This window comes from Taudactylus pleione, unplaced genomic scaffold (genome assembly GCF_031769625.1).
Source record: "Taudactylus pleione unplaced genomic scaffold, aTauple2 ptg000230l, whole genome shotgun sequence".
Lineage (NCBI taxonomy): Eukaryota > Metazoa > Chordata > Amphibia > Anura > Myobatrachidae > Taudactylus > Taudactylus pleione.
In genome coordinates, this window is record NW_028284632.1 from 703,348 (window position 1) to 726,913 (window position 23,566).

The 23,566-nt window shown below is 41.2% G+C and overlaps 1 protein-coding gene across 2 annotated transcripts in view; it reads left to right on the top strand.

Moving 5' to 3' along the window:
• Positions 1 to 23,566, top strand: part of FAF1 (Fas associated factor 1) — a 305,642-nt gene that overhangs the window by 224,786 nt on the left and 57,290 nt on the right. Inside the window, exons 9-13 of one of the 2 annotated variants that reach the window (XM_088479291.1) lie at positions 2,471 to 2,566; positions 6,668 to 6,794; positions 7,631 to 7,694; positions 8,627 to 8,708; positions 16,357 to 16,511. In XM_088479291.1, coding sequence (XP_088335417.1) covers positions 2,471 to 2,566; positions 6,668 to 6,794; positions 7,631 to 7,694; positions 8,627 to 8,708; positions 16,357 to 16,511 — 524 coding nt within the window. The remainder of the gene's footprint in view (positions 1 to 2,470; positions 2,567 to 6,667; positions 6,795 to 7,630; positions 7,695 to 8,626; positions 8,709 to 16,356; positions 16,512 to 23,566) is intronic. The other variant, XM_088479292.1, reaches the window with a different exon arrangement.

Sequence of the window (23,566 nt, forward strand, 5' to 3'; positions counted from 1 at the left end):
ATTCCATGAATGTACTATTTGGTTAGTTTTGATTTTGTATTGAATGTACCCATTTGTAGCTTACCACGCTCATTGTTGCCGCAATGCATGTGACCGTGCATAGCGGAGCACTCGCCAGGTGTTTCTACATTGAAGTCTATGTCATGCATGTGCATACGCACGCCATAGATGCAGACACACGTCGCGCCAACCATGTTGCGATGTGCGCGCATCGTGGGATAGCTGAGCGTGGCTACTTCTATAATTGCCTGCAATCCTGGAAGGTGCGGGAGACTTCTGATTTTTTGAGTAGTCCCTGGAAGTGTGGCCGGATCTCCTGCGTCCTAGTGAAGTGGGCAGGGTGGGCATATAATTGCTGGGAATCATGGGTCCTTAGGTAGGGGACAGGGCTAAATTGCCACAAATCTCATAACTTTAGCTCTAATCACTCCCCACGGACCTGTTTTTTTTTCCCAAAAAAAGGAGGCAAAAGTAGGCAAGTGTGATTTGCACTTCATCTATGTATCTGGATCTGTTTGTCAACTTTTAGTCACAAGTATTCCAAGTATTGAGTCATGTTGACACGTTCTAAATTATAGAATTTTGTTCTTATTTACTACTAATGTTTTACAAAATATTTAAGTAGTAGCAGATGCATTAGTAGGTAGCAAACATATTGTAATCAATATAGTTTACCATGCGCATTAACCACTTGGTGATTCTGTTACTTCAGCATGGTGATTCCGTTACTTTATTGAAAAAGTGCCCAGATTACGCAAATTGTCATATTTTTACCAAATTTATTTTGTGTAAGTAGGCTGATTTATCAATTCGATTAAGTGCTACCCTGTGTAAATTCTATTTTGATAGTATTTTATATGGGGTTAATTGTAGGCTCTTGGTTACTGATGATTTGCTCACACTAACGGTGGCAGTTATATAATGAATAGAGTTTACCAGTGGAATTGCCCGTAAATGTCGCAACAGTAAATGTAATTGTATTTAAACATACACAAGTATTCAGTAATCGGATGTAATGCTCCATTTTCTATTACTGTTTGAAAGTAAACATCTCACTGCGATCTTTTATAGTACATTTTCTATATAGTTAACGGACATCCTCAAGTGTGTATAAATGTTTACTAAAACTCTTTGTTTTTAAATATTTTTAGACTACCACATGGATCATTTCATGTGACTCGCGTTACATTTCATGTTAATTGTTAGAAGTTTAAATGCACCACATACAAAAATGAAGCTGAAATTCAATATTTTAGAAATATGACAATACTATGTAGGGTAGGTAGTCATTAAAGCTTAGAAGCAGGAAAAAATTTACACTTGTTAAATTTTATTGTTTATATGCGTGATTCATGTTACAATAAAAATGGACATAGGAACTGAGGGGACTTATATATTTATGTAAACCTGCTTTCCTAATAATTTTAGGGTCTTATAAGTGTATAGTTTAGCAATCATATTGTAAAAATAATGATTGATACACAAACAAAAAAACTGAATGTTAACCTAACTATACTTAAAATCAATTTTAACATGTGACTCATGTTACATACAAATGTGACTCACGTTACATTTCTATCCCTAGTCAAAGGGCTCTGATACAAATTACTCAAACCTGTACAATCCATGTGAATTAATCAGTGTAGGCCTGTTTATCTTCCTGATGAACTGTAAAGATGTATACAATATATCATCTGGTGGTGATGGCCATTTCCAGTTGCAGCCAGCTTACTCCATTGTACTCACTAAGTATTCACCATCTCTTATGTCCTTGATCTTATCTGGGTAACTCTTTTCATCATATTCAACATAAAATTAGTCACCAACACTAACTAAATCATCTGAAGTCATTGTGACAATCACACAATATAATACAATCTTTTAGCAGCATAAATTATGTGGAAATTAAATTTCATGTATTGTTTCTTCTATTTCATGGAATGACCCACAAAAAAAGTTTTATAGGATTGTTACCCATCGCAACCAATTAGATTCTAGCAATTATCATTTAGAAGGTGCTAGATAAATGTAAAATAGAATCTGATTGGTTGCTATGGGCAACATTTCCATTTCTAAAAACCCACACTTTAGTTAATATTCCTCCTTAGTGTTTCTTTTTTCATTATGGTGGAAGAAGTGCCATTACTCTAGAACTCCCAGTATATTGCTTATTTTATAGTTTGTAGGCTTCAAAACATGATCCTGGAACCCCACTTGTGCCTCGGGCCCAAGTGTTGCTCACATACAACTTCCAACGTCCGGTACTAGCTGAGGTTGCTATAATGCAGGGTGTTGTACCTGATTAATGGATGGACAGCTACATTCAATGATATTTGTCTTTTCAGATAATAATCTGTCATATGAATGTTGTGTGCATTAATGTCTATAATAACCGTTAAACTTTCTTTTCTGCAGTGTGATGATTGGTCAGTCTAACATTCCTTATATTCTTATTTTTACTATAACTTAGATGACGCTTGCATCTTCAGGACTCAACTTCCCATGTCACCGGCTAACAGTGGCCAGAAGAACGTCCCCTGTTCAAACCAGGGAACAGTCAGAAGAGGTAATACCACAGTCAAAACACCTGAACACATCGGCCCTTAAATCAATCTTACGGTGGCTCTGCCACATCAGATACTCAAGATGTCACATTGAGGGTGATCTTGTTGCTGCCTGCAGTATTCAGCATGAACACTTGCAGTGAGCATTGTAGAGGTATAATTAAATTCCCTGTTTAGTGTCTTCAGACTTTACATCCCCTTGAAGTCTGCAACTCAGATGAAACGCGTTGGGTGCTCTATATTCTTGCCTTCGTGAACTTGTTTTACTCTGAATCAGATAAGCTCACTAGATCTAAACTCTTATCTATTTATCCACATTTATTATGTTATGGAATTGTTTTCTGTTTGATGATAATGAATTTGTGCCTGTTTTATGTCATATGTCAGCAATAAATGGGTGCTCTTTTTGTGTCTATCTTTTTTTATAAATCTATATTTAGCTTTCATCCTTTCTTAATTGATTTATCATTGTGTGGTTACGATGTGGCTTGGCTATTATTATTATCCTTTAATTATATGGCGCCACAAGTGTTCCACAGTGCCTTACAAAGTACATAAGCAAATAATTTGACAAGCGACTTACAGTACAATACAATACAGGACAAGGACATGGATAATATACATTGCTACAAATGTGACCATAACACCTGGATATGCAACAGAGCGTAAGTAACCAAGTGTTAGGTGCTCTGGTGGGGGGTAAGAAGTAGATGAAAGTAAAGTAAGGAGAAGCACAAGAGGGGAGAGGGCCTTGCTCAGAAGAGCTTACATTCTAAAGGGGAGGGGCAGACAAACAGGTGTGACACAGATGGGGTAGATAGGGAGGAAGGAGCATGTAGCAGTGGGTTAGGATGAGAGCTGGAAGGCTTTGATGAAGTAGTGGGTCTTGAGACCCTGTTTGAAGGGTTGTAAAGAGGTGGAGAGTCTGATGGGGAGAGGAAAAGAGTTCCAAAGGTGGGGAGCAGCATGGGCAAAATCTTGGAAGCGAGAGTGGGAGGAAGTAATCAGTTGGCATGAGAGGTGGCGTTTGAAGAGGGCGGACAGGAAAGTGAAGGAAGATGAGGTCAGAGATGTAAATGGGAGAGGAATGGGTGAGGGCTTTGTAAGCGAGTGTGAGAACCTTGAATTGGGTTCTAAAAGGGAAGAGGAGCCAGTGGAGGGCTTGAAGGTGAGGGGAGGCAGATGTAGAGCGTTTTGAGAGGAAGAGGAGTCGAGCAGCAGCATTGAGGAGGGAGATGGGAGTTGGGGAGGCCAGATAGGACGAGGTTACAGTAGTCCAATCTGGAGATGACCAGTGAGTGTATGAGGGTTTTAGTAGCCTCCTGGGTGTGAAAGGGTCTAATCTTTGGAAATATTTTTGAGATGAATATTCAGGGAACCCGCCCCATTTTTTTTTTCATAGCATTTGGTATTAGCATTTTGTTTTTGGCACTTTATGCACTGTTGCAGTTTTTGAATTTGTTTACGTGAACTAGAATTATTTCTCTCTTTATATTGCCTTCTTAGGCACTTTTGGAGATCTACATCAGTTTCACTGCTTGCACTATATGTATATACACTATATGTATGTGTGCGTAAATAGATATTTATATTTTTATTCTCTAATTATAAACTGAAAATTTGTGCCAAACACTCTGGGGCCTATCCATTAGCAGATAAATTTGAACGATGAACGATTTATCGTTCAGTTGTTCAAACTATCTGCTAATGGATAGGCTCTGAACGATGAAAATGCGCACTCCCGCGGCCGACAAATTTTGTCTTTTGTCTCTCCAACATGTTGGTCAATTATCGTTTATCGCTGACAGATATTAGAAATATCTGTTGCGGTAAACGACGAACGATATTTTTAATGAAAATTAATAGAAACATTAAAAATATTCCACTCCCTGAATGATGTCCTGCAAAATACCGTTCGTCGTTTGCAAAAATCTGTCATGTACATGAAAGATATCTGTCACTGCAGCCCCAAGAATTTTCAAGGGATAATCTTTTGTCTTTCATCTTTTGGAAAAGATCTGCTAATGGATAGGCCCCTATACACATTTTATTTCTGTATAACTTTATGTAGCAGAGTTGAAGCGTGATTCACGCACACTGCTGTGCACTTACTCGCCTTACACTGCTGTGCACTTACTCGCCGTACACTGCTGTGCACTTACTTGTCTTACACTGCTGTGCATTTATTCGCCTTACAAAGTTCATTTACTCGCCTTACACTGCTGTGCACTTACTTGCCTTACACTGCTGTGCACTTACTTGCCTTACACTGCTGTGCACTTACTTGCCTTACACTGCTGTGCACTAACTTGCCTTACACTGCTGTGCACTAACTTGCCTTACACTGCTGTGCACTAACTTGCCTTACACTGCTGTGCACTAACTTGCCTTACACTGCTGTGCACTAACTTGCCTTACACTGCTGTGCACTAACTTGCCTTACACTGCTGTGCACTAACTTGCCTTACACTGCTGTGCACTTACTTGCCTTACACTGCTGTGCACTTACTCGCCTTACACTGCTGTGCACTTACTCGCCTTACACTGCTGTGCACTTACTTGTCTTACACTGCTGTGCATTTACTTGCCTTACAAAGTTCATTTACTCGCCTTACACTGCTGTGCACTTACTCGCCTTACACTGCTGTGCACTTACTCGCCTTACACTGCTGTGCACTTACTCGCCTTACACTGCTGTGCACTTACTCGCCTTACACTGCTGTGCACTTACTCGCCTTACACTGCTGTGCATTTGCTTGTCTTACACTGCTGTTCACTTACTCGCCTTACAAAGTTCACTTACTCATCTTACAAAGTTCACTTACTCACCTTACACTGCTGTGCACTTACTCGCCTTACAAAGGAGTGATCTGACCATCCATTTACTTCAAGGCGCTTTAGATTCATTCTGGCTTGAATAACATTTCTCCCGTTGTGTTATCTTTTGTAAACAACAGGAAATAACCTGGCGAGTCTATCTGCAGATTATTTCTGTTTTGTAAATGAGCACTGTAATTTTTATCCTATTACTTGGCATTCTTCTCTACTTAAATAGGAATTAGCATTGTCACAGTGAACATTATTCATTCAGTCACACATTAGCCTAAGACGCTGTGAAGCAAGATGAAATATAAGCCCTGTATTTGTTTTTAAATATTTAACCCGTGAAACCTATTATTGTGCTTTTAGTGCTATCATTTGTAAAGCTATGTAAAAGAAAAATAAATATATATATAATATTTATTTCAACTGAAATGATCACAGTAATTCTTTCACTCTCTCCTGTGGCAGTAGCACTGCGAGTTTGGGTAGCAGCCTGTATATTAGTGCGTATAACTGGCTGTTATATAGTTTATTGGTAAAACGTATTCACTTTCTTAGCAGCCTCCATTTCCTAATATTCATCGCCTTTTCGCCAAGGACATAGGTTCTTCCTCTTTCTGGTTGAAAAAATGAAATAACTAGTTATATGAGCACAGCTTGACTTCTGCAAGAACCCCATGTAGAGGGTTTTTCTGATGATTTTTTTTTTTTTTAAATTGCGGGTTGAAATCCGCCTGCAAAAGTTTTACACAAGGTGATAACCTTGTTTACAGTTTTGCAGGCAGGTTTTAACCTGCATTTTATATATATATTTATATTATATATAATATATATATATATATATATATATATATATATATATATATATATGCAATGATAACTGTTTGTGCATGTGAAATGTTAGGCACATTTATAAGCACTAGTACAGTCGGCTGTTGCATCTGTAGGAAAATGCAATAGTTGGATTATTTTGCAGTGAGAATAAAAAGTGCAGGGGTTGTAGCAGACAGGACGGGTTTTGTGAAGTGGACACAGAGGTCCCAGCACCTTTTCATATTGTCCATGGTCCAATGATATATTGATTTATATTACAAATACAGGAAGTGGTGAACTTTGGGGCTATACTGGGGAGGGGGCACATGGGGGTGCACTATCGGTAAATAAAATAAACATTGCTGCTAGCATGCACCACTCTTTTTGCATTAGATAGCATTTGTTCCCGTTTGAAGCAACCCCCATATATTTAATATGGTAACTGTAACTTCCGTGTTCCCTAACAGTGTACAGATATTCACATGATCAGTGACAGTGATGGAGACGACTTTGAAGACGCTACAGAATTTGGTGTGGATGATGGAGAGATCTTCGGAATGGCCTCCTCTTCGGCTCTCCGAAAGTCTCCGATGAGTAAGAAACTCGCTAATTGTTTAATGGGAAAGTTCTTCGGGGAGAGTCGGCAAAAAAATCATATTTTAGTATAGAGGGTATACAGAGGAGGCTAATTTACTAAAAACACAAAAATCTTATCACAAATCCTATGTATTACTAGCAGTTATCCTCATCAACCATGCTCCAAGCAAATGGTATGCACAATGATATGCCTCCAAAACCATACATATTTGTTAAACATCAGGTGCAAGCAGTTTTTACATGATGATTTGTTTGCAGACGAGCCCCTTGCAACAGACCACATGCGGTTAGGTCTAAACTCGCCACTCCTGCATTTTGGGTCTTTTAAAACCGCCACACAATGGATGCGACTTTGCGCAAACCTTAGATCACATTATGAAACAATGATATTTGCATTTGTAAAATCCCTTTATTGTTAGTTTTAAAGTTGCATAATAATTTGTACTTTGATACATCTTCACAGTTCAAAATGGTGGCACTCCTTTCCCTGAGCATACCGACAAGATATGTCTAAGCCGTTAAACGTTAATACCAATTAAGCATTGTACCATGTTTCATGTGAATTTGGGTAATGATCGGCACGGCTCCACTGAATTTCATATGAATAATTTAAAATGTAACTTCAGCAGATAAGCTTTGACAACTTCATAATATGTTGACAGATCTAAATGTAAAGAGACTTAAAATAAAACGTTTTCTATCATGTAAATAATCTGAGATATTTTCCTTCTGTGCCTGGGCTCTTATGCAGTAATTTATGTAACCGGTATGGCTAAGCCTCTCATTGTTTCCACAGTTTCCTCTCCGCTTAGAAATCTGTTCTTTGTTCGCAGTGCCTGAAAACGCGGATAATGAAGCCGATGCTTTGCTACAGTTTACAGCGGAATTTTCCTCCAGGTACTTTTTTTTTTTATATATATATATATATATATATATATATATATATATATATGTATTTTTTAAACCTTTTTTTTGGTTTGTTTGGTTTTTTTTGTTTAATGTTTTTAAAAGAGCATCTCCTACACCTTGAAAATGCTGTACACGGTGATTGTTTTCATTTTAAAACATTGAGCATGAATTAATGTTTTGTTATGCTCGTAGGTGCTGCAAATACGAAAGTAAAACTTAATTGCTAGCTAGCCGTTTATCTGTGCAGAAAATGCCGGATCGCCAATTGCGCTGGGCGAAGCTTTTTAAATCACTTAACACATACAGCATTTGGGCAGATTGATGCTGTGAGCATGTTTCATGACGAGATACTGTCCAAATTCAGATACAACTTCTTGATACTTTTTCTGAAACAATGAGGGCGATTCAATTCAGAGCGCTGCTGTTATCGCTGAGTGGGAGCTCCCGGAGCTCTTCGATTCAGCGTGCTGTTAGATGGGCTAAATGATTAATCCGACTAAAGTGCCGGCCGCGAGGCTGTTTTCCAGCTTAGCGCGGCGCTAACAGCCTCACGGCCGGCACTTTAGTCGGAAAATGCCGGTTCTTGCGACTAAACACCCGACTTTAGTCACAAGAACCGGCATTCTCTGACTTAAGTGATTGTAGTCGAACTACAATTGAATAACTCCGGGACCAATCGACAAAACTCTGTAGCGCATTTGAAGCCACCGATGTGGATGAGTAAGTCTGTTTGCAGCAGTGTTATACACTTAACAGTACACACATTAGAATCGCCAGCAGTGCAGGATATATCTAGTGATTGAAAGAGTCTCTGCTGTGAGGATGTACTGCCCAGCTTACTCAATTCATAATGAATCAAGTCACCGGAATTTAGAATGATAGAACAAATATTTTGGACCTAACCATTTGTTCCTCCCCAGATATGGCGAGTGCCATCCTGTGTTCTTCATTGGATCGCTGGAGGCTTCGTTCCAGGAGGCATTTTACGGGAAAGCGAGAGAAGTAAGTAATAGTTATTTTAATGTTTATCATTGTAAAGCAAGACCTTTATGTTAATATTAGTACTGGTTCTTTTGCCTATTCCTGAACTGTAGGGGTTATTGATGTCTTTTTTTTAACTTATAAAGATTACTTAGAAAATTTCACCTGTGTTTGCCCAGGTGCAAAACCACGTTGTAATCAGTGTATTAGACTAAACCACTTACGTGGGCAGCGCGATCTCTCCCCTGCCATCTTCTCTCCGACCAGTAAGAAGTACATGAAGTGAATGACGTATAGGAAGAAAGTTGGTGCTGGAAAAGCAGTTTCTACAGTGTTGGTCAACATCGTATACAGTGTACCAGGGCTTCTTACTGGTAGTGAGCTGGCTAAAATGATGGTGCCCCCCGTAAATGATGTTTAACACACTGGGCACGCTGCCATTCTGTCTCTCATCTTGGCTAACGGCAGGGAGAAATGTCATTTTAAAGGGAATCTTCACATTGAATACACTCTATTACCCTCCTGGAGATGGGGCCACCCACCGTAAAAGAATTGGTGAAGACATGGAAAGATCATGTGCATAATTGGGCAGTGGCTGTGCTCCTCGTCCTAGTTCCTGGATGTCACAAAGCAGAACATGCTGGCAGACACTGAAATCAATGTGATACACACCCCAGTAGCAAACATCGTACAACATGAAAATTAAAGTTAGGCCACGCCCACATCTTCTAAAACCATTTAATGATTTGCATACACCCATTTCTATTGGGCAATGTTTTCTGGCATACCACATACAGCACCTCTCTGGGTCACAGAAGATCAGCGATGTCGAGGTGTAAGCAGCCGTTATGACAGTCTATAGAGTGTCAGAGGGCAAAGTACAGAGACACCATAAAAGAAACGTACAGTATACCATAAAATGGAAAGATGTGGGATTATTCGCAGAAGTGGGATCGCAATATGACCCTTAGAAGACACTGGGCCTGATACAACAGCGTACACAATAGCAACTGCGAACGCAGTCGAGCGATTTGTTTGCCATTGCACATGCGTACACGCCGCTCTGCACCTGAGCAGCAATCACATTGCTATTACGAACGCACAAAGGAATCCATTGCAAAGTGAGAGACAGGCTGTCAGTGTTTGGGGGTGGCGAAAGAGTAGTCAGAAAAAAGCCGGCGTGCCTGTCCGTTTGAACGTCGTTGCATGAGCTGCATAAATTGCCCGCTGCGTTTGCATATGCAGCTTGAGTACCGCCTGCAGCGAGTATTGCAGTTTCTGCGGCTGGTTAGACCTGCTGTAAATGCTGCGCGACGGGCCGATGTGCCTCGATGGTACCGATGTATACGCTGAGGGTGGACAGATATGAGAAAGCGGCATTGTGCGTCCCTATGCTGGCTGCGCTTTGGCAAACAGCACATTTTTGCGTGCTGCGTTCCGTACGAAATAGCAATTGCATACGCAGCTGAATCAGACCCACTGTCATTTGTTTAACTTGTTGCAAAATGATTTGTGCACGGACAATCCACACTTATTGATTATCTCATACAAAATATAAGTGTTCCTGCATGAAGAGTATTTGCACTTTCCACTGCTAGTTTGTTAAAAAATAGTGTGAGATTGAGCTGTTCCATCGACCTCTAATATAGACAGGATAAGACAATTGCAATACTGAAACGTTGATCACACCATCTGTGCTTGTGTGATTTATACTGCATCCTGAGTGCCACAACATCCAGCTATATAGTACTCCTTACCGTGTGGGCATCGGATCAAGGTGATCTGTTTGGAGTGCCGGACGCTCTTAATTGTATATCTATGTTACACTCTCATAGTTAGTAATTATACTGCAGTCACCTTGGGCTATGAAGCTGCTGGAGGTTGCAGTCTCTGTGTGGCTCTGCAGCCCTTAGTTATCCCACAGTAGGTGTTTTTGTGTCTTAAGGTCTATTATTTCTTTCCATGTAATTTCTCACTTCCCTATCTAACGTTTAATATGAAATTCTGGAGAATCGGCAGAGAGCAGATGAATTGTCGTTGGAAATTGAGTTTCCACAGTCAATAAAAACAAGATTGAAGGTTTAAATCCCCCGCCAGCCTTTTTGAACTGCTCTGCTCATTAAATGTTTATTGGAGTGCCTGGATTAGGGGGGATTTGGAGAATTTCGTGAACTGGTATCTGCTTAATCACTAAGTAAAACACTCCATTTGATAACGTGTTTCTCACGATATCACACACTGCCCCGATTTAATGAAATCCCCTCCAAGAACAGCTCACTGGGGGCCACTTTGCAGCCGAAGAGTCCTTAGCGCACGTTGAGTTATTCCTATCCACATCTTCACGTGTGAGCTTTTTATGAGGTAAGCGTGTGTTAGTAAGACTGTTCAGATCTCATCCTAAAGGACATTATAGCTGCTGAGTAGAAGGCAAGGTCATAACTCTATTTAACTTTATGATGGCCAATATCTTTTACTTTAAAAAAAATATATATATATTTTAAGTCAATGTATTTTTTTCATTAAAAGCCAATATCTGAGAAGATGGTTGTTATGGCTCCTGCAAAACGGGATTTTCCCATTTAAACAAACTGCTAAACTGTAATTAGTAATTAGCCACTTTTTCATGTTCTCGGATGTTGGCTTGCAATGGTTCCTGCCCTTCGTGAACATCCCACGTGGCATTGGTGGGGTCATGGTTACACTAATTTATCTACTGGCTCCATAAAACCTGATCCAGCAGTAGAGCAGTTTAATCTCTCCAGTAACCATACGGTACAATATTTTGGTCAGTTTGGTTTAGATACAGCCTGTGTGGGTATGCAGTCAGGAAGCCGGCGGACCTAATCCCGACAGCCAGCTTCCCGACTGCTTAATCCTGGCGAGGGTTAAATGACAGGAGTCTAAATCTAGACACCTGTCATTTTACTGACGCAGGGAGACCGGCGCCCAGCGTCCCAATCGAAGTGATGCCGAGCGTGGACAGCCGCGGTTTAGGTTTAAGGTTCCCAGGGGGGGATTTAGGGTTAGGCATCCTCCCCGGGAGGTTAGGGTTAGGCTAGGGGGAGGGAGGGTTAGGCACCCCCGGGGGGGGGAACTTAGGGTTAGGCACCTCCCCGGAGGTTTAGGCTGTGGGGAAGTGGGGGTTAGGTTTAGGCACTTAGAGTGGGTATAAGGGTTAGGCACTGGGAGGGAAGGTTAGGGTTAGGCACCCCTAAGGGAGGGTTAGGGGGTAGAATAGGTTAGTGAATACTTACCTGGGGATGATTGGGATTTTCATCCTTGTCGGGCTAATCATACCGATTCCCCTGTGTGGGCAGTTTAAGAAATTATTTCAAGATTTTGGATCCCTAATACATCTCCCCAAAGTGAGGTGATCCATGCCAGCTATAACAAATCAGCTGTGTTGGCATCCTTCTACCATGGCACATTTAATGTTCTCCAGATTGTTAGATTTTGGGAACCGTTGATCACAGGCGATACCCAGAGCGAGTTCCTCTCGAGCTGCTAATCGAAGGAGGCTCTGATGCAAAAGGAAAATGAAGCTGCAACTGTGTTGTTGGAAACCAATAAATTACAGTCTGCTTAAATTTATTTTAGACCATCATTACTCTTGGAAATTCACCAGCAGCACAAAAAAATATGATCTACTTTGCCCTGTGCACAAGTAGTTTTACCAAAGATTTCAATATGAAAGGTGGTAAAGTCAGTATTGTATTTGCTAGAGATACTGCAATGTTAATGAAACGCGTTAACCACCGTTAGCCAAATGTTTATCCAAACGATGAATGTGCCTCTGCTGGTGAGCGTAATTTCAGCTGGTTCCTACTGAACAAGATGGTGCGAATTGGCTATACACCCTATAGGTCTTGCATCATTCATAGAGAATGAATTCAATCACTTTTTTTTCTTTTTCGATCCAGTACTGGGCATAGCAGAAAAGGCGCGTCCACACCAAATTGACTATGCCCTCTTACATACAGTGAACTATGGGTCTGATTCAGACCCACTCGCAAGCGGCTGTCCGCTCGCAAGTGGGTCGATGTTGTGCACTGCGCGACGAGCGAAGGAAAGTCCTTCGCTCGTTGTGTCTGATCAAAGGGGGCGTGCTGTCGATGTTGATTTACAGCACGCCCCCTTTGGTGTGCCTCCCTGACGGGGGCTTTCCCAAGGGAACGCCTACCATCAGAAGCCGGCCCACTGACATCACTAGTGATGTCAGTGGGAGTGATTTTGGCTCTGATAGAGCCAAAATCACTCCGGGCCTTGCGGTTGAAAACCTCAACGGCAGGCTCCGGCTCGCAGTTTCGATGGTCACGACCATCGCGGCCATCAAACTGCACGCTCGTATAGGCTGTGGGTGGTGACCCACAGCTATACGAGCGTCCAGGAGGACGCTCCAGAATTATGGAGGGCGGCCCTCATTCAGAGCGTGCGCTCTGCTCAGAGCATACGGCTCTGAATGAGGGCCTATGTGCAGAGTGCCTGACTTGCCTTGGTACACAGTATGTAATTAGTGCTGTGGTGTGCCATCTGATTTAATTGTTCTGTACCTCGGTGATCCATGCACACCTCCAATAATGTATGTTTGAGTGTTGTAGAACACACATTTATAGCTGTAGGCTGCCGTTCTATATGAAGTATACCATGTTATGTGTACAGGAGACAGGCAAACCAATGGCCCTGGTAATTGGATGTAATATGTTGTGAATAGTCCTATCTCCCTGTAACTGAGCCGGGCTGTAAGTGGACTAGCTGGTGTAACTGGAGTGACAGCCATTGCTTATAAGTGATTGATGGTGCCCAGCACACTTGCTGATTACCAGCTCTTTCAAAATTTTCCTTGTACTGGAAGTACAGCGCAAGCAAAGGCAGCCGGTATGTAATTGACCTGTAAATGCTTGCCATAATACGAAGTACTGGTTTGTTTCAGATATTGATTAGTTATGGTATACAATATCTGATTAGCCGTACACTATGGACCCTCTCCTGGGATCCCCAGCATTCGTTATGTACAGCACACATTACATTTATGGGGACAGTCAGGCTGGATGTCCCTACATTGATCGTATTGCCTTGTTGACTATCACAACAGTTCAGTAAGTGAATGGAAGGTACCTTTTCTTATAAATCCCCATTACCAAAAGGTGGACTTTATAAAGGTTTTTCTTCTCTGACTGTATGTTATAGACAGAAGATGACAGCACAGTGGTTAGCATTGCTTCCTCACAGCACTGCAGTCATGAATTCAATTCCAACCAGGGCCCTATTTAGAGTATGTTGGGTTTTGTGTGTTCTCCCCATGTTTGGTGGCTCTATCACCACTCCTGCCCCCCCCCCCCCCCCTGCCCCCCAATCCAAAAACATACTGGTAGGTTGGTTGGCATCTGACACACAATGAACCCCTAGTGCATATCTATGTCCATGTGATAGGGAATATATATTAAAAAATAAAATAAATAAATTGTCACACTTGGGGGAGTGCCCAGCACTTACGGAGCCGCTGGGCTTCCCCCAAGTTCTCCCCTCACAGTGAATAGATGCCGTGGCAATCTTTTCCCGCCGGTGGGACACTGCAGGCCGCGGGTGAGGAAGTCTTAGGGCAGCCTGTGTTTTGCCCTTTTAAAATTGGGCAGGGCGCAGCGCCCCACTAAAACAGCCTAGCGGGAACACTAAATGACTGAAATATCTGTAACTAGCTCTGTAAGATGTGTGCGTTACACAGAAAATTGTTGTTGAGGATAAATATTACACTTCATTGAAGGTGTCAGTGGAAGTAATTTCCTCTGTATATTCCTGTTTTGCTTTGAGCTTGGAATCTGACACGTGGAGAAAGCTGTTCAGTGCAGATGCATGATATTGCCTTTGTCTCTACAGTCATAGTTACATAGTTTGTGTGGTGTTCCCGTGTTTGTGTGGGTTCCTTCTGGGGGCTTCTGTTTCCACCCATACTCCAAACACATACTGGTAGGTTAATTGACTGCTGACAAGTAACAATTATGTGTATGGTGAGGAATTTATATTGTAAATGCCAAACTGATGTAAATGATTAAATATTCTCTATAAAGCACTGTGTAATATGGTGATGCTATAGGAACGTTATAGATCAGTAAGAAGTTTCATAAAAATATATTATCTGAATTTCTTTTACTGTATACAACCTCAATGTGTGCCTGTGTCTCATGTTTTATTTTTCTGCAGGTTTCGTTCACTTTTTATACTTTATTCTGTTTTTGTATTTTTTCTGTCCATAAAGAGCAAATGGGGGGTGGGGAAGAGTGGTAAAAATGCCAGCCCCTCTGGCCACAAAGCGGGACTGTGACAAAGGACAGATTAAAGGGTTTACAGCAAGGTCAATGTGGGTTTTCTCTAACTAAACACTTTCCTAAGATTTCCTTGCAGGGGAAAATAATGAAGGCTGTACAAGGGGTTTTCAAGGAGTTTCTGTCTTCCCCACCAGCCTGCCTTCGCCTGTCCTCCCAGCATGGGTGTTTAATATTCCCCAGCTTTGTGAATTAGTCCAGATGAATATTTGTTGGGCTCTCTCTGCAGGAGTTAGGAGCTTATTTCTAAAGGCCTAATCACTGTGTAAACAGCGCCTTACCCTGCTCTCCTTAGAATGGGACAGATTCTAGCACAGTAACTTAGGATATTGCATGGAAGTTGCTCTTTGAAATGCAGAGCGGATGATCTAGACGTCTCCTGATCTTTAGGATTTTGCCTAAATTAAATACAGATCATCAGTAATTCCTTTGCCTAGTTGGTAGCAACAGAGAACCATTGGACACTTCTGTATACTATGTAAAGTAGTGATGTGTTTTTTGTTTTTTTTTGTTTCTCCTGTCTTTGGGGAAAAGAACAGTGACAGGTATTTGTGTACTCATGCTCTGACAGTGACCTTTATGAGCTTGGCATCACTTTGCGCGAACAACTTCATTATTACGTGACCCTCAATCGATCACCCTAAATAATAAGTGAAAAACAGTGAGGTCAGACTTGACCATGTGTCCAGGCTGATTAGTACTGGAAACATTGGGGCCTTTGAGATCTGTTTCGTTCAGTTTGGCATACTATCAGCTGGATGTATGTATACATTTATTTATATGACACTACATGGGGGGGGGCTGCACTTCACAACGTAAAATAAATAGGGGTCGATTCAATTAGCCGCAAAGAGGTCAAGTTGCTGGTCCAACAGCATAGAAACGCCAGCAAAGCAGCTGAACCCGCCGATCTCGCTCCGGATTGGCATTTTTTTTTATGTACGTGGTTTTATGGGGCTGCCAACAAAAAGACCCGAGTTCAGCACTACCGTAAGTGCGGCATACACCTGCATTTACTTGCGGAGCGAGCCACCTCTCAGATATTTCAATCGGCCCCATAGACTTGCAGCAAGATGTCAGTTAGGTATATATTGCAGTGCAATCGTTGCCCAGTAGAGCTTTAGAGAATTCCCAATTTGTCCTTCGATATTGGTGGTCATTTATTGATCACTCTACACAGCTGCGCTGCCACTTGCTTGGAAATGATGAATGGGATTTTCTTTAGCATTAAAAGAATTGGAGATTTCATGTGAACGTTTTCTACGTGCAGTTGATTTGTTGGCTGTAATTGCACATGCAACAGGTAAAGTGCTCCTGATTAAAGTGAACCCTTTCCGCGTGTCTTGCAGAGAAAACTCCTTGCCATCTACCTCCACCACGACGAGAGTGTCCTCACCAACGTCTTCTGCTCCCAGATGCTTTGTGCAGAATCCATCGTCTCATACCTGAGTCAGAACTTCATCACATGGGCCTGGGACATGACCAGAGAGGCCAACAGAGCGAGGTAAACCTGAGCAGGCCACTCATTCTAGAAAGGTGATAAGGGCTACATCTAGGTTCTTCCCTTTCACCTAATGTGGACGTCCACTCGTGAGTTTTTATTTGTAAAGTTTACAGTTGCTTGCTGCTCTACATCATTACATAGTATGACAATGAAAAATACTATAGTGCTAATTTCCACTCATTAAGAGCAGGTCAATCCAAAATAACTAGTGTTCATTTTAGCACCCTGCAGTTTCCTGCCTGGGGTGTCACACTCTACTCTGGTGCTTCTTGCACACACTAGTCTGTATCTCAAAATTGTGTTGCATCCGCTGCATGTGCTAGAAGCACCAGAGCAGAGAACACCACCCCAGGCAGGAAAGCAGAGGCAGTGTGCTAGAATGGACACTAATAACTATAGTAATATGGAAGTAATATACAGGTTGAGTCTCCCATATCCAAATATTCCGAAATACAGAATTTTTTTGGCATGACTGAGATAATGAAACCTTTGATTTTTGATGGTTCAATGTACACAGACTTTGTCTAAGGCACAAATTATTAAAAATATTGTATAAAATTACCTTCAGGATGTGTGTATAAGGTGTATATGAAACATAAATTAATTTCATTTCTGTACACAAGCTTTGTCTGAGCCACAAAATTATTGAAAATATTGTATAAAATTACCTGCAGGCTGCCTATATAAGGTGTATATAACCTATAAATGCATTCTGTGTGTATATTTGGGTCCTATTTCCAAGATATTTCATTATGGTATGCAATTATTCCAAAATACGGAATATTCCGTTATCCTAAATACCCCTGGTCCCAAGCATTTTGGATATGGGAGACTCAACCTGTATCTAAATTTCAGTTACATACCTATCAATCAGCTTGTTAACTCTCATATCCCCTTGCTGCAAATGTCCATTTTTAAATTAGCTGCAGAGCTTCTCTACCTTGTATCACTCTGGGGCAGTGTCAGAAGTGACAGGCCTCCTTTCATAGATAAGTGTAATGTTCTGTACAGCTCAGTGGGTGTACACACATAAACACAGTCACGGGTGTCATAAAAACATAGCTGGTGGTTTGCAAGAGGTAGGATAGATGATATAAGAATGTATAACAGTTGATGCCTTAGAAGCTGTAAAAAAAAAAAGATAACATCAAAATATAAAATAATGCATGTGGGGAACTCAAATGTGAAAGCAGATTACAGAATGAATGATGATGTAACATCCGCAACAACCTAGGAAAGAGACCATGGAGTTGTAGGTTCAGATGAAGTAGAGAGAGCAGTGGGCAAAGCCAATAGAGTATTTGGTTATATAGGAAGCGGTATTAGTAGCAGGAATTATAGATGAGATCTCACTTTGAGTGTGAGCGACCGATCTAAAGGCCCTGTCTCCAAACATACATTAATAAAATAGAAAACACTTGCATCCTGACGAAACTGCATGAATAGAGCATTGAAATGTTGGACTATACCTCGTTGTGTGTTTTATTATTCCTGAGTGCTGTCGGTATGGAATCTATTGTATGAAGCAACACGAACTGCGTGTATAGCTTGGAGCACACCGGACTGTAGCTATTCATTATTTTTGCACATTAGAGGAGTGCCGCTTTTGATACATTGTATTAAATTATACCAGATCATCAGCTTGTATAATAATTGGCTTTACACACAGGGTCATGGTCAGACTTCCCAGTGAGCCCCACTGCCCGAGGGCCCCACCCCATCTTCTAAGGGTCAAGTTCCAGACCGTGCACTCTAATTGTACATTGTTGTCCTACTAGTGGTCAGTGCTTAGTTCATTTCTATGGAAAAAAACATAACAATTATCTGTCCTGCCGATCAAAGTGAGCAGTGCTACACACCCTTATCCCCTCCTTTATAAAGGGGCCCTGTTCTTGGTAGGCTGACTATGTCCTCTTTAGAGGTTGACCAGGTTTCTCTGTGGTGGCTGGCCATATCCCCTCTTGTGTCTGACCACACCCCTTAAGCATGGCCCCATACCATTGTATTCCCCAGTGGGCCCCATTACGACACTGCATATATTTACAAATAGAAGGCAAAGGGGACCCATCTTAAATAACTTGGCAGTTCATCCTTTTAGTCCCATATTATTGGTCAAAGAGGTGTCCCTGTTTTTAATTTCAAGTCTATTATAAATGTATTTATTGGTGATAAAGGTTTATTTACATTTCATACATTCATTGGTCTTCTACATGGTCCTCAGTATATCAGTATAATAAAACTGACTGTTGCTCAAAATTGTCAGCACATCGGCGCATGCACATTCAACCTAAAGTGCTCACATGTACTCTGACTAGACTCCTGACTTAAATAACAATAATTAAAAAAAAAAAAAACTCCTCAAACCCATGACCGATGGCCATTGAATAAGAAGAAGAAGACTGGAAGCTGACCCAAGAAGGAGGAAGGTAACATATGTTCCAGACAGAGGGACAAGACAGAGTAAAAAAGAGGAGCAAAAGAGTGACGGGAGGGGCGACAGCATGAGGAAGAGGGAGGAGTAAAAAGGGATGAACAAGTCAGAGAATCAGAAAAAGATAGAAGGGGAAGGAGAGAGATGGAAAATGGAAACAGCAATGAATAAGCAGGGAGGGTAAGAGGGAATGAAGTCAAGGCAGCGCCAGTGATGAATGCTATGTTCTCATATTCCCGGGAATTGCACACAGTGGTGGCAGCCATTTTGTGTACTAAACCGAATATTCCTGAGAATTAAGCCTACTAATCCACTGAAATTAGTGAAAATCGCCATTAAAAACAGCCTGAACATGCTCTGTCATACCTACCAACTCCATTCCCAATGGTCAGCATGGTCCACTATTCACTGAAACACCTCTTATATTAACCAAACTAAACTACTCTTCAGTAAATGTATTGTACAGTTACATTTATTACTAGCAATTTGTCCCTTGTTTCTCCAGCTTCCCCAGTCTCCATTACTCATGTCCGTGCTCTCTTACCATCTCTCTCCCTCTGTCTGTTTCACCCTCCCCATTTTGTATTTTCCATTGAGTGAGGCACTGAGTGTTTACAGCCATATATGCTTCATGTTCTTATGTTCTCCTTATATACAAGAATTTAAATCCTAACATACAGACTATAATTGTGACACAGTAACAGTTTCCAATCACCGCCACCTGTCCCTGACCTGAGAGCCCTGTGCCCCTGCTCATCATCATTGGGAGGGTCTTTACAGCAACAAAGGGACACTGCCCACTGCTTTGCCATCTATCTATACCGAATAGGAATTTATAAAGAAACGAAAACATTTTCAGAAAGAAACTCTGGGGCCCTTATTGTGAAGCAAGCTCCATACTTTGTCCAAAAAACTATTACATACTACTTTGAACATTTACTATCCCCACAGAACCCCACCAAGCCTTTTATCCAGAACTTCTTGCCGAGTGAAGTGCTATTCCATAACCATCTGTAGTGGCTCAGTTCAGATGGATACCTGCTGTTGCTTTGTCGTGCTCCCTGTTTGATTTCACAGTCCCTTTTATTTTACAATAACAAAAATTGCGTTGTAGTTTCATTAAGAAAAAAAAAAAAGCCTTGTTCCACAGGGATTTCTATGAGCGAACATGTAATTGCTTATGTAATGTTTTACTAAAGGGGTTTATTAAGTAGCAGAACTTGGATAAACTGGTAATAGGCTGCACAGATACATGCCGTGAGCTTTACACCATACACAGATCCCCCTCATATCCTTTGGATGCCACTTAACACGTGTTTCAGCGCTGAATGCTGGAAAGGGCCCAAGCCTCTTCCACGTGGAACGGTCCACAGCAGACTCTTTCTAGACTAGTTAGCGTGAGACTTCTCAAACCTTCTGAAGAGGTCAAGAGGAGGTTGTGGCCCTAGCAACCAGATTCTATCTATCATATTATAAGAAGTACTAGGTTATAGAATCTGATAGGTGACAGTGTTTGGTGTCTATAACCTATCAAATGATGATTGTTATCCGGATAGAAGATCGACAATGTAAAGGTCAACAGTCAATGGATCGACACCGGGTGGTCGACATGCAGTAGGTCAACACAAAAAAATTGGTTGACATGTTTTTTAAGTTTTTCCACATTTTTAGGTTGGGTATAGGCACTTGCGAGGGAGTGTTACAGTTAGGTTGTCAGAGGCGATGGTTAGGGTTTGACAGTGGATGAAGGGTTAGTTTAGGCTAGGGTTAGGTTTAGGCACTTGGGGAAATGTTAGGCACCAAGGTTAGGGTTAGCATTAGGCTCTAGGGGAAGGATTAGGGTTAAATTACAAAGAAAATAGTTGACCATTTATTTGTGTCGACTTTTTGCACTGTTGACCTTTTGTCCCTGTCAACCTATTGCATGCCGGCCATCTTGTGTCGACCCATTGACTGTCAACCTTTACATTGTTGATCTTTTGTACCACTCCCAATAATTCTAGTTAGGAGATATCCCCAATAGAACGTTATGTCACACCAGTCATTTTCCTCTAGCAGTTTACCAGCCATTGCTGCTGACAGTCTGTCCAGCGGATTAAATGATACCGGAAAATGTAGCTCTATTGCAGTTAGCGGCAACTAACCATTACTAGCTCACAGAGCATATTCACTGTTATTAACTAGCAATATGTAGCTGGTTTTTTGTGCAGATCAAACTTTTAAAGTTGTCAGAAAACAACGCCAATATTTATTGCAGAGATTTTTCATCTGAGCAAAAATTGCTCACAATTCACCCATGAAAATAACCTGTTTGCTGTGATTACTCTACTATGCATTCCCGATTGTGCTGAAATCAGGACGGCTTGGCAGGCATACATTCAAGGTGCACAATCTGCAACCAGTCAGACAATTCCTTTCCTTGTGCAAGTTGCACTAGACTTGCAAAGGCCATGGGTCAGCGCACGTTTTGCACCTGACTGCTGTTAGTAAATGCTCTCTAGTCTATCTGTTTCAGACCACTTGTATGAGAATCTTCAGTCAACATTCTTGTTACATTTCAAGGAAGAACCGGTATGCTGCAAAGCGCTGTGATCATTTTAAACAAGCGTCACTATTCCGGTTAGCTCTGCTACTTATTTTCCATTTACTCAGCTTGACGAGCACAGCAGCTCAAAAGAAGTCTCTGTGGGGTATGACTTATATAAATAAAGTTTTAATTTGTTAAAAAAAAAAAAAAAATGCTGATTTTGAGCAGTATAAGTTTCCCCTTTAAATCCCCCTATGTGTAGAAATGTTAGCAGGTTCTCCTGGGTCTGAGTGCCAGCTGTGCAGGATCTCTGCAGGAGCTGGTGGAGCGCATCTTTTTGCTTGGTTTCCTCCAGTCATATTCTCCCTTTCTGCTGGGGCTTTTGATTATAGTGTCAGCCTTAACCGAACGTCAAGATCAATTTGCAGCCTGGTTAAACTCAAGGTTTGCATTCCGCCAGCAGCGATTGTCCCTCCACACAATGCTGTGTGTTCCTGTAACTTCATACTAGGGCAGCATCTAATGACTTTATTAGTGTTCAGTTTCAAGAAGAAGAAAAAAAAAAAAAAAGGCTCAGTAATTGTTCCCATCTCTTTGTTAGCCGGACATAATTACTGCACGAGATTGTCGAAGGCAGCACTTGTGAATACTTTCTTAATCGCTGCAAGAAGAATTAAAAAAAAAAAAAAAATCAAAAGGGACAAGAGGTGAAAGTCTCAGAGATTGATAAACAAGCTGTTCTGGATGTGCTCGGGGTTTAACTGTTTAAAATGCCTTTCTTGTCCAGTCACAGAAACGGGTAAACTAACCGTCTCAGAAAACACTTGATAGGATGATAACGTGTGACGGCTTAGTGAACCCTCAAGGTATCCATTTTCTCTTAATGATACGTTTGCTGCAGTTTCCCATTCCTCTAGTAAATGAGTTAAATAGCAGCAGGAAGGTTTTCTTTTCACTAGGTGATAATCCTATTTCTGAATGGCAATGGTACAGTAGGAAAAGAAGATACCACTTTTCAATCGTGTTCCTTCCAGATGGCAACCCGTGAGAAATTTGCACAGGAAACGGCTCTGAGAACCTTGCTCTTTTAGTCGTATTGTTTTCCGGACAAGGCCGCTAGTTTTGAAGTTATATCTCTGAGAAGCTTTACACTCTACTTTCCCACTGAGCTTGCACTTCATATTGTTGCGCAAAGTTGAAGAATACGGTAAACTGAGCACACCTGAGCCCTAACCTAGCTAACAGTGTCCTTTGTTAGAGCATATTAAAGTTAGCTGCGTAAAGCATGACTTCTAAAAACAATACATGTGACAATAGATTCAGAGAGAGCCAGTCTTATACGTACGATGGTTCCTCTTGTTATAGCTTTAGATATACTAATGGAAAGGGGTCATTCACAGAGCCACCCAGGCACATCATTATTTCACATATAAAGATAGTGATAGGATTGATGACCTGCTCACATGTAGAAAACAATACGGGTTCGAATCTGACCAGGAAGCTATATGTTTTCCCAGTGTCCATGTGGTTTTCCTCTCAAGGACCATAAATGTTATGGTATGTTGTTCAGATCTATCTAAACGATTGTAGACTTCAGTAGAAAAACAGCTCAGAGGGGTATTCCAAAGTCTCTCTGCTCACTACTTCACGTGACTTTGGTGATCATAGTAGTCACATAACTTGCAAAACAATAAATGCGTTATGGCAGCCTGCAAAAGAACTCAAGGAAAATGTTCAATAACGAGATGTTCCTTCTAGTATGCCACAGCCACTCTGGAGCAGGCAGTCCGGGACTGGATGTGAGCTGATAAGTGGTATCTGCCTGGAACACTGTGCAATTTGAAGTTCCAGAAGTGTTTTTCACAGAAAATACTGCAACTAGGTTTTTCGTTAAGGGGTTTGGTCGAACTCTTTTTAATGGACAAATATTATGTATATAATATATTTATTAATATTAATGACAACATTTTGGCATAAACCAGTTTGCACAGAGAAATAACTTTCTGTATATTTTGCTCTGAAACTAAATATTAATACATTGACAAATCATCAGTGAAAATAAAATAGACCTTCCATTCTACAATCCCCTATTTGTAA